We start from the raw sequence: 11,705 nt of genomic DNA, 5'->3' as shown, positions 1-11,705 counted from the left end.
CTGCTCCCAGAATGTCTGCATTTAGAATCTTCCTCTTAGCTTGGAAACTTTATGGAAGGTTACTTTCTCTGGGAAACCTTGATTTTCACCCCTAAGTAGAACTTCTCCCTTCATTACAGCTCTTGGGTTTTTGTATGTGTACTACCACAGGGAACCGTGAGCTCCCAGAAGCAGAACCACACACAATTCACCTCTGTATCCCCAGGCCCTAGCACAATGCCTGGTACACAGCAGGGGCCTAATATTTCCTGAAAGAATGAACTTTATCTATAAGATGCCTGCTGCTCTATTACATAACAATTTTAATTATTCTTAAAAATAATTTATGCTCACTGTAGAAAAATTAGAAAATGCACACAAAAAAAGCATGTAAAAATATTTAGCTATTATCTTATCCCTAAGAGAGAACCACTATTACCCTTTTGGTGTATTTCATTTTATTCCTATATATATTTAAACCATTTACTTTGAATCATGCTGTATGCCATTTTTAATCCTGTTTTCCACTTATGTTTCTGCATTTGCCCATGTGTTATTCTTCATAGCATTATTTAAAGCTGTGTATTAGTCCAGTGTATGACCACAGAAATTTTAGTACAAAAATAAAGGCGTTTCTAAAACAACAAAGATGAGTTTACACAGACTGTCGGATGTCCTGCCATGACGTGCCCTATAATAACTGGAAATAAAGTAGAAGACAACTTCCGTTTTAGAACACAGTCAGAGGGGCTGTAACCTTAAGTGCAAGAAAGTCCTTAGTATAATTAATGTATTCAACAGCAACAAAATTCGGCCTCTCATTGCCAGACGTTATTCCCCAAAATTCCACTAGGTGGCAGGAGGGGTTCGATAACAGCAGTGGTTCTCACCCATACTGGGCATCCTAACCACCTGCCAGACTGCTTGCAGTCCCAGAGCTTCTGATTCTTTAGGCCTGGGGTGGGGCCCAATAACTTGCATTTCTACCAGGTTGCTGGAAGATGCTGATGTGTGGGAGGGAAACCACACTTTGATAACACTGGATTACAGGAATCAGTGCAGACTAAGCCAGGGCCATTCACCCATACATCCATCCCACCTCTCCTTCAGTTTACTTTGTAACAGTTGTAGGCAATGTGGGCACAGAGAACAAGACACAATTCCTGCCCTCCAGACATAGTCTTGTGGGGGAGAAAAAAGAAATGAAGAAAATAACAGTGTTTTCTAACACTTTTGTCAGCTTAGGGCTGACCCACAGCTTTCATAAGTGTTTTTGTTTTTTCTGATTCCCTCCCAAATAGAGTTCAAGCTTTTGCCCTTAAAGCTTGAATGAGCTACTGGCTCCAGAGTAGCCGACCATGGCGAAATCTGCCCAACTAACAAACAGGAATGTTTGCTCTTCGGTGAAACTCTCACAGATGGAAAATCTCCTCTCTGAACTCACAGAGGCCTGAGATACAAAAATACATGTGACACTCCCGTCCCTGACTCCGCATAAAACAAAACTCTAGGATGAGTATGTTCTTGGAGTCAGCATTTGGTTGTCTTCTGGATTAATCCCTCATTTAAATTTCAACACATGGTTAATTTGGGGGGAAAAAGCTTTTGATTCACAATTGCCCATATTTCCCTTTAAATATTATTGATCACCTGTGGTCCATCTTCATTAGGAAAAGTTAAAATTAAAAATACAGTTTTCATATATATATATACCCAGTCCTGTTGGCCAGCTGTCTTCTGAACCGCTGGGTTGTACCAGATCTACTTTACCAGGCAATGCATGGTTTGGGACACATCACGCTCATTACGGGATTGCAAACAGCAATGATTGACGGGTTTGCTTGACACTAATCCTTTCTATGTCATGAAAGAAGATGTCAATGCCTGCCTTGTGTTGAATTATTATAGCCCAACTAGTGGTGCCTAGATGAGTGAAATTTTATTTGTGACTATAATTCATCTCGAACAATGTTTTCCAAGTATTTGAAAATATAATAAAAATAAATGAGTAAAAGATGAAGACAGAATTCAAAAGAAATACAAATAAGCATACATACACATATCTGTCTTCACATGTTAAAGAAATGTCAATTAAGCAACCTGGAGGTACCGTCTTTATACCTACTCAACTGGCAAACATGTTTACAATAACTGCTCAAAATTAATGTTGTGTTGAAACATGCTCACTCCAACCAGCCAGGGGACATAAATCCCTTTCACCCGTTTGGAAAACCACATCATAAATACAAAGCGAATGCCATCAAGTGTTTCTTCCTAGACACAGAGGAGATTTCTGGGAGCCAGAAATGTTCTTTCCTGACTTGGGCAGTGCTTAGCTTGGTATTCACTTTATAACTATTCAGTAAACTGTGTGTGTTTTATGTGCTCTCCTGTGTCTGTAACCAAAAATGTTAGGAAAAGAGTTCCTTGACTTTTACCAGTAAGTAAAACTTGTTGCAAGGAAATACGAGCACAGAGGTCCTCCGTGGCATTACCTAAAAAGCAAAACTGGAAACTACCTAATTATCCACCAAAACAGGAATGGTTTAGCAAATTATAGTAAAAAGGAATATTACAGAGTACTGTGGTAATTACAAAGTCTTAAAGCACGTTTCGGACAGCACCATACAGAACGAGGAATTGCATCACATAAATCTACACACGTGTGCCTAAGGATTAGAAGTGAATATTAAAAATCACTATGATAAAGGAACTCTGGGTAATTTTCTCCATCAGTTGGTATTATTGTCAGATTATCTTTACCACAAAGAGAACAGAACATGTGGTTAAAATGCAAAGGTCGGGAACATTCCATTCCACTGGCAAGGACTATCCATGTCTAATCCCATAGCGATCATCACACATTCTGTCCCAATGTGCTCAGGACACTTTAGAATTCGTAGGATATGGCTGACCAAGGTGTGTGTAATTGGTCTCATTTTGCCTCAATGCTCCAATATCCTCAAAGTTCTTTTTCCTCCACAACACACAGCCTCTAAGATAACCCATGGAATTTATTAAAATATTTTCTCAAGAACTTACTGGCCATCATGTAAGAACTCAGTCTTACAATATTGCTAGGGAGACAAAGTAGTCACCCAGATTGTGAAAAATTTATGCAACCAGGGTGGAAGTTAATGGTTTTCCAACTACAAAAGGTACTACATGATGCACTGCCAAATAAATTGCACAACTAACTACCCTGGACCGAAACACTGAGTCAGGTGAGTGGGGGATGGTAGTCAGCAGAGGCTTTAAAGATAGTGGGAGGTCAATGGGTCCTACACGCTGGCCCTGGGACAGATGGAGAGGCACAGGGAGGGCTTTCCTATGAGGACAGGGAAAGAGCCAAAGTGCGAAGGAAGGAAAAGAACAATAACTGTTCGGAGAGCTGAGCTGGGGCTCGACTATGTTAGGTTAATAAATCTAGACACCTCCTGCTGATCATGGGGAGTCATCAAGGTTGTTTGAACAGAGGATACACGTGCTCAAAGAATTAGGGAGAAGCCCTGGAAGCAGACCATAAGACGGCTCGAAAGGTGCTCACAAGTGGTGAACAGGGAAGGGAGCAGGCCCGGTAGGAAGAGACTTGAAAGAGATAGGAAGGGAAACAAGGACAGACAGGAAAAATCCAGGACCGTGAAGGCTAAAAATCAGAGCCCCAGCCTCAACCTCACCACTTATTACTCCTCTAAGCACTTAGCCAGTTTTCCCAGCCTCGGCTTTCTCATCTGTAGAGGAGGAATGACAATCCGCCCTGTAAAGGTGCTGCTGGGGATCAAAGGTACAGGATGACAAGGAGTCCCACAGACTTCCATTGAGAAGAATGAACCAAGCCAGGCCTGTGCTGAGTAGAGAGGAAGCTGAGTCTGAGGTCTTGACCTGCGTAACGGTACTTGTTTCCCCATTTGCATCTATCTACTACTCGTGAAAGTCGCCCAAATTCCTTCCTTGCATTTTACTTTTAAATGTATTGTTTTCCCTGTTGGATCTCATTCAAAAATCGTTATATTGTTGGGCTTATATTCTAGTACATGCAGAAAAAGAACAGAGCTACTTTAGATCACACGAGGGGCAGTTCCATTTTCTAAAAACACAGTCACGTTTGAAAAGTCCCCTCTGAACTGGCTGGGGATAAAAAAAGCAAGAAAATAATCTTGACTACAGAATGTATTTTGAAGGAAATGCTGCTTTATTACTTTCAAGTACAAACAATAATTTGGGCGTGGTTAACCGAATGTTGCCTAATCAAAGGAACCTGCTTTAATGTATAGATATCAATTACTTATAGATAGCATGATCACTCATGGGTAAAAGAAAGCTTCTTATAATGCAGAAAAACGTCTCATCTTTCGGAGACATCTTGCCCCACAATCATTCCACTATTTGCTTAAGCAATCCGTTCTCCCCATGCCCCACAGACAGTTCAAACATAAACATCACCTCACTCCCCCTAGATCACAACACACATCAAATTAGTGAAAAACATGAGTTGATGAATTCGACCACATTGCTATAGATGTTGGATTGGTGAGACCAGCCTTTTTCAAACTGAGCATTCTCATCAAGAGTACTCAGTCTAAATTACTGAAATATGTCTGTTCACTATGTGAGTTTTTATCATCTGAATTAATCATTCTCCAGGCTTAAATACGCAAAACACTTTTTTTTTTTTTTTAATTTGAGTACATTCATGAAGAGAAGTAGCTGGCTTCTTTAAACCATGATAATTAAGTGGGTTTACCCGGATCAGGATTGTAGCACTAACTGTAACCAACTAAACCATTCTAGGGAAGACTGGAAACACTGAAACAACTTGACAGCAAAACACCTTTTTGCACTGAGCACGATCATTCGGCCTGATTCGGCTGATGGGAGTGGCATGACTATCCAGTAATCCACGTGAGGATTTATCCTGAAAGAACTTCACTTTCCTAGAGTAGGCATGGGGAACCTCTGACCAGACACTGCCAAAGATGGCGAGTGGGCAATCTGTCAAGAATGCTGACCTGTTCTTCTCATCAGACAGTCCATCTGGGGACTGAGTGATTCTCAGTAGTGCCTTGGTTGTCTTAGAAATCTTGGCAAGTGCCAGTATAATCAGATATGAAGCCTTGTCAATGGGACAGACCTAAAGGGTTTGTCCCCTGTCCTGACAACTCCGTGTCCCTAAAGGCAGAGGTCACAGTGACAGTGTGCCCTGCCCCAGGCTGCCTCCTGGAGTGCGATCCGATTCTGCACACTTCCCTACAGAGAAAGGCCTGCAAGAGGCCCAGAGGAGGCATGGAAAGCTCAAGAGTGATGGTGGGAAGACTCACCCCATGGCTCCCAAGCCCACACACACAATCACAGCCTCAAGCTGCTGGCTGCGTTTGGCCAAAGCAACTGGCTGCGTTTGGCCAAAGCAATGTGTAAAGCCAGACTCCACTATCCTTAGCTACTTCTGTTTGGTCCAAATGCCTAACCTCACAGAAACAACTTCTTCACATCTAAAATAATACTGTTTCCAAAAGTATTTTTTTCTCCCTAAGATATTTTAGAGATACAGAGCAGTAATCATTCTCCCCAGAGCAAATGCTAGAATAATTACAATCCTTATTCACACTTCACACTAAGTGTTTTCAATGGCCAGAACAGAGTAACTTTTAAACTATGAAAAATGAAGTGCAAACCTTAAAATTTCATAGCAACCTTCCACACCTTCCTCTCATGAAAAGCTCTCCAAACAAGTGAACCTCCCTGCGGAGCTTTAAGGTTGAGGCCCTCCGTGGAAGAGGTCTATTTCTCTGATAGGTCTGGAAGCCAGTTTTGGTATCATTGACTACTTCAAATAATGGGGCTGGAGGAAACTAGCTTGCTCTGGAATGGGAACAAAATATGCTGAAAACCTCACACTCACTCAGCTCTCCTGGACCCTCGTGCCTGAGCTGACAGAAAACCTTCACTGCCACCAGACCCGTGTCACTCAAGAAATCCAACGTGGTAAAGGATGGAGCCTGTCTGCTCACGACTCGAGAATTTTTCAGGAGCGAGAATGTTCACAGAAGAGACAGAGGGAATTCCCTTGCCCCCAGCTAATGAGGCGGACGTCAGCACGTACTGAAGACAGCCTCTCACTCAGAGAAACGGGACTCTCGCCGACTCCCCACTTCCATTTTTTAAAAAGGATGAGTTAGTTTTCCATTTGTATAAAAGCTGGCAGTAGTATGACTAAATCTAGCATCCATAAAGCAACTGAATAAAATGCTCAGGCGAAAAAAAGGCCTCTGAGGAGGAAGTGAGGTTAGGAGTCCACCACCTGCCTCGAGGACGCTGTCAAGATCAGCAGCTCTCAGCGCCACCCTGATGATAAACCCGGTACTCACCACTGTGCCACTGAAATCTGAAGTGGCACATACCGTGCACGTTTCACATTTGTCATTTTCCAAAACACTTTCCCATAAAGGACTGTTATTATAATTACTTGCTCTTTGAAGCTACTGGGTATATCTCAAAGTGCGGTGAGAGGAGGGGTGGTCATTAAATCAGTAATCTGTTATTTGTGCAGGCTGGATGAGAAGGAAAAAGTCATTTACGCTCACTGCCCAAAGTCTCCTGCAAAACAGATTCCAGCTGCAATTCTGGTTCCGTTTCTTGGAGGACCAAGGAGAGCTCATGTACAAAACTCAGTATGAGATGGATTGGGGGGCGGAGAAAGATAATGTTCTTTTACCTAATTCCCTTAGAGTCTCAACATGGATATTAACTAAACCTGTCCTTGAAACCGACCATCAATTTTCCAAAACGGTCCCTCCAGGGCAGCCAGCGGTCCATTGTCAGGCTCTGGCTAATGCAGATTCTGAGAGAGCTGTCTCCCCACTGTAGTTTACATCATTCTCAGCTCTGCCAGGAACCCTTTTTCCCACCTAAAATGGATATGCTTTATACTACAGTCAGCAAGAAGAATGAGTAACTCACATTCCCAGGCAGAGGCTCTCACTGAGGTGCTAGTTCTTACGTTCATCTTCCTGTCGATGACTGAAATACGCATATGCCCCCCTCACTCTCCTGTAACACAATGGGAAATGGTTGAGTTTTTCCTACCTCTTGCTCCCTTTACTCTTTCTAATGTTTGCGCCAGTTATGTTAAAACATTTCCAGTGCTGAATCACAGCATTCTTTAGCTTTACAGGAATACACACTGGCAGCCCAGAGACATGATTTATTTAGCCCACCGTATTTTAAATTATCTTCAATTAGTTATCAACATTTTTAAAATCAGGGATTTTCAAACACAATTCTAGATTTCTACTTCCTCCTAAAAAATCAGAAGACCTGCCAACATCGGGCTTGTTTCTGCCTAACACTTAGAGTTGAGTCAACTGGCCTCATAAGCTTTCTGTGGTTCAGCACATCCTACCCAGCATGCTTCACTCACTTATGTTATTTGCATGGCTCCCCTGGGCATTTGAGTTTATGAACCCTAATCTAGGGCAATTTCTTCATTTTAAAGATGAAGGAAATGAGGGCCCAGGGATAGAAAATTAACTTGCCTGAGAACACACATCAAGTTAGAGGCAAAGGAGGAAGAAAAGTCAGGGTCAGGTATCTTTCCAACATAGCGCATTTTCCTCTCTACAGAACCACAAGTCCTGTCAGCATTTCTCTCACCAATTATTTACATTTTCTCAGTAGAGTATGTTATATTTTCTATATTATCCTTGATCCGTCCGTTTGGTATATTTGATTTCTTTAGGTAACAACTTTGTATCAGTGATTTCATTTATGTATTATCTCTAACCCCAAGGAAACAATGAATCAGGAATCAGACCAAACTGAAATACCAACTGTTGTATACCTCAGCAGATGCAGGACCAGAAAGAATCATCTCAGAAATCACTTAGCTTAACAACGAGCTAGCCAGCCAGGAAAATGGGGCCCAGACAAGTGATATGCCTGAGGCTGTAGGTTTCCTAGGGAACTGAGCCAGTCTTCAATCTTCCACCTCAGTGCTCTAATCTACCATGTCACCTCTGGGCAGTCACCTAGGCTGTGAGGGACCTAGGACCAGCTTGCTCCTGATGGAAACCAAAACTGCAGAACTCCCTCACATCTCAGACACAGCCAAACCGGACTCTGTGAGAACCGGAGTTTAGAACGCATTACAAACAACTCATTTATAGCATTGGATTTGTACTGGAAGACAGATTTTCTTCAGAGCTGATATTTGGTGGTGAGTTTATGAATGTCACAGGACTTGGTGGTCTCAGTAACAGTGGCTGTTATAAAAGCTAAACCTCATGTGAGACAAGCTGCTATAAAACAACATAGCACCTTTGCTTCAACTTCAAAAGAAAAAAAGGCAATTGTAAAAAGCTTTAATAGACAATGTGTTTTTATAGGCAACCAATTAGCAGATTAATGAACCACTTAAATTTCTTTACCTAAAACCAGTACTCAACAAAGATGAACCCGAAATGCATCCTCTTATACCGACCAACATAACTAAATACAAATGAAGTCGATGGTGTACCCCATTAGCATGCTGCGTTGTGTGTCTATAAAACGAGCCCTCCCCCACCCCAGCCCTGACCCCCTGGCAAACATAGATAAATGATTGTGCACTGCGTGATGATACCATTAGGCGAGAACTTTGGTTCATGCAGTCGGCTGCCAGAGAGGTTGCACTCAAAGCCTGCAGCCCTGGCACCCAAAGTCAGTGATGGCGGCGGCTCGTGGCGTCAGCCGTGCTCCTTCCACAACACCAGGTGAATACTGTGGTCAGGCATGCTGGTGGCAAAGACCAAGCCCGCGTCATTGTGCCCGTCCAGTCCATTGAGCCAGGACACTTCGCCTGCCAGGAAGCTTGAGCCTCTCTTGGATTTCCTGTACTCTGGCAGGGGCCAGCGGCTAATCAAGCTCTCTGTCCGCAAGTCCATGATATACAGGTAGCGGTTGTCAAACAGCAGGGCAAAGACATCTCCAAAGCCAAGCAAGGCCAAGTTTGCTATCTCAGGAGTCTTGATGACCCTACAAGGTTGAGAGTTAGGAAACGTGAACCAGGAGGCAACTTTGCTTTTGTTTCTGCTACTGTAATCTTTTCAAATCAAAGTTTCTGATAAAAAGGAAAATATGAAGACAAAAAGCTCAGTGTGCTTTTAAAGGGGGGCCGGGGGGAGGGAGAAGCCTTCATCATGACATGATAACACAGGCATGTAAGGAGAAAGGCGGTACTTGTTAAACATTTATAAAAGCACAAAATGCCCATCCAAGCTGGAAAGGATCTTACAGATTATCTCATTTAATATTCTCATTTCTCAGATGTAAAAACTGAAGTCCAGCCAGGGTAAATAATTCGGCTAAGGACTCACAACTAGTCAGTTTCCAGTTAGAACTAGAATATAAGACGCAAGTGTTATCACCGGGTAAGAAGATTTGTTCCTCAAACCCTGGAATGCGGGCCTAGGGGCCCTTCTGAAGCCTGGAACAAAGACTGACAAACAAGAGCCTGACATGCTACCCTCATCAGCAGGCAGCCAGCACACAGGCTCCGCCCTACAACAGCAGAGGCCGAAAATACTCATAGCTGCGCAAATAATTCAGGATTTATTAATAATAGATTCATAAGAAGTTTTTAGAGAAAACTGGGGGAGTTGGAAGGACAGCCTTAACCTTCGCAGGTTGGCAGTTCCCAAAACATCAATGACAAAGGTACAAAATGGGAGAGACTTAGCTAAACAGCAGCAAAAATAGAAAAAAGAAAACTTAAGTCTCTGTTGTCCACACAGTTAGTGAGGTAAAAGGTTGACAAGCAAAGTTGATGTCTCCTTTGGAGGCACCACAAAGAGCTATTAGGTTGGTGCAAAAGTAACTGCAGTTTTTGCAATTATTTTTAACCTTTTAAACCACAATAATTTTTGCACCAACCTAATACAAGACAAGGGACATACAAATTCTGCTCTGTGACAATAAGTTTAGGGCCCATGAGAGGCCAGTTAGCCTATATTTTAACAAGGACACTACTAAATACATACATACATAAAGTGTATGTCCAAGAGGTTAACCTGAATGGCAGGGCCTGGTAAGCAGGACGAGAAACAGCTGAAGGACATCAGCGAAGAGGGGAGAAAAACAACTGGCAGGGACAGGGACACTATACGTGACCATCAGCTTAAAACAGTGAAGGACATTTGAGGCCAGACAGTACAAGCTCCAGGAGAGGGACCTCGAGTCCAACGGAAAGGAGTTACACAGAAGCAGACCTCAGCCTGATGTTAGGAAGGAAGGGGATTTGGTAGTGAAGACGACCTGTTGTTCCTCAGCACTCAGCCTGCCCCAAACTGAACTCATCAGCCAAACCTGTTTGCCTTCTTTATTTCCTGGGTTGCTCACCCACCCAGCCGCTCAAGCTAGGAAACATGGCAACCACCCAACTCTCATCTTGACTCAGACCATAAATGTAACCACCAAGATCTATTGATTTTACCTCCTGAATTTTCCTCTAATGTGTTCACTACTGTCTGAATCGCCACAACTCTGATCCAAAACATCATCTTTCGCCTGCACTACTGCCAAGTTTTCAATTGGTCCCCACACATCCACTCTTGGCCCCTTTCAATCTGTTAATCTCAGACTAAAATCTAATCCTATTATCACCTCATTTAAACCTTTCTATGGCTTTCTATTGACTTCATATCTCTATCCACACTGGCCTTCTTTCAGTTCCTCAGATACACCAGGCTCTTTCAGTCTCAAGGCCTCTGAACAGACCGGTCTCTCAGTCTGCAATGCTCCTCACTCCTCACTGTGTATCTATCCCCAGCATTGAGCTAATGCATATACTCAACCTTTAGAGCTCAGCCCAAACCTCTTCCTCACAGCAGCTTTCCTTTACTCCTCAAACTAAGTGGGATCTCCAAGTACCCCAGACTATGTTGCTTTTATCCCAACCATTTAAAAGACCTGTATGTAATTTGCTATTTAATGTCAGTGTTCCCTCCTGCTGGCTAGTGATTTCCACCAGTGTGCTAAATACTTCTGCTGGTTCCCAGGGTGCATCACAATGCCTAACATACAGCTAGCTGCTCGGTAAGTATCTGCTAATGAACAGAGCAGTGGGGCAATGAACATGGGCAAATAAAAATCCCTACAAAAGAGATCTAAAGGAAACTGGGGAAAACAGCAATGAAGTCTAGTATGCCCCACATCGTCAGTGCAAAGCAGGAAATAACCAGAAACTTAGAACTGGGTTGGTTAGGGTAGGGAACAGGACTTCAGCTCGGTAAAGGTGAGCTGACTCCAAAGACTGAAGCACGAGTATGTTGCAGGATAGAATACAGATTTTGACAGGATCACAGCCCCTTTTGGTTCCTTCAGATAATTGTAGAAAGACATCCCTGCACTGCAGTCTGGGCTGTTGACCCTAAATAAGCCTGCCTGCTGTACTGAGATAACCTAGCTCAAAAGATTGCGTCATATCTTAGATGTATGGAGCAACACACGGCCATTTGTACTTTTTGCTTCTTTTCAATTAGCTTCAAAACTCAAGTAGCCCTACCTAGTCCTAGCAACTTTGTAGTAAGATTTCAAAAGAAGTTGGTTTATTTGTGTTTGGGATAAATCATCTCCTTTTCAAAGAAAAATCTGAACCTAGACCTTCCTAGCAGCCAACAATCTTGTAGGTTTATTGCTTAAAGCTTGTAGATCCAAATACTCAAAACTAACAGAACTTTCATCTGGGACACTGG

General features: G+C 42.8%; 1 protein-coding gene across 2 annotated transcripts in view; it reads right to left on the bottom strand.

Annotated features, from left to right (window-relative positions):
- Positions 1 to 4,150: 4,150 nt before the first annotated feature.
- FBXW2 (F-box and WD repeat domain containing 2) overlaps positions 4,151 to 11,705 on the bottom strand; it is a 31,879-nt gene continuing 24,324 nt past the window's right edge. For both annotated transcript variants that reach the window (XM_019731201.3, XM_019731202.3), the window contains exon 8: positions 4,151 to 8,988. In XM_019731201.3, the coding sequence (XP_019586760.1) occupies positions 8,700 to 8,988 (289 nt within the window). In that variant the 3' untranslated portion in view covers positions 4,151 to 8,699. The remainder of the gene's footprint in view (positions 8,989 to 11,705) is intronic.

Source organism: Rhinolophus sinicus, chromosome 16 (assembly GCF_057876585.1).
Source record: "Rhinolophus sinicus isolate RSI-liver-muscle chromosome 16, RSI-T2T, whole genome shotgun sequence".
Lineage (NCBI taxonomy): Eukaryota > Metazoa > Chordata > Mammalia > Chiroptera > Rhinolophidae > Rhinolophus > Rhinolophus sinicus.
This window is presented reverse-complemented; position numbering and strand designations above follow the sequence as displayed.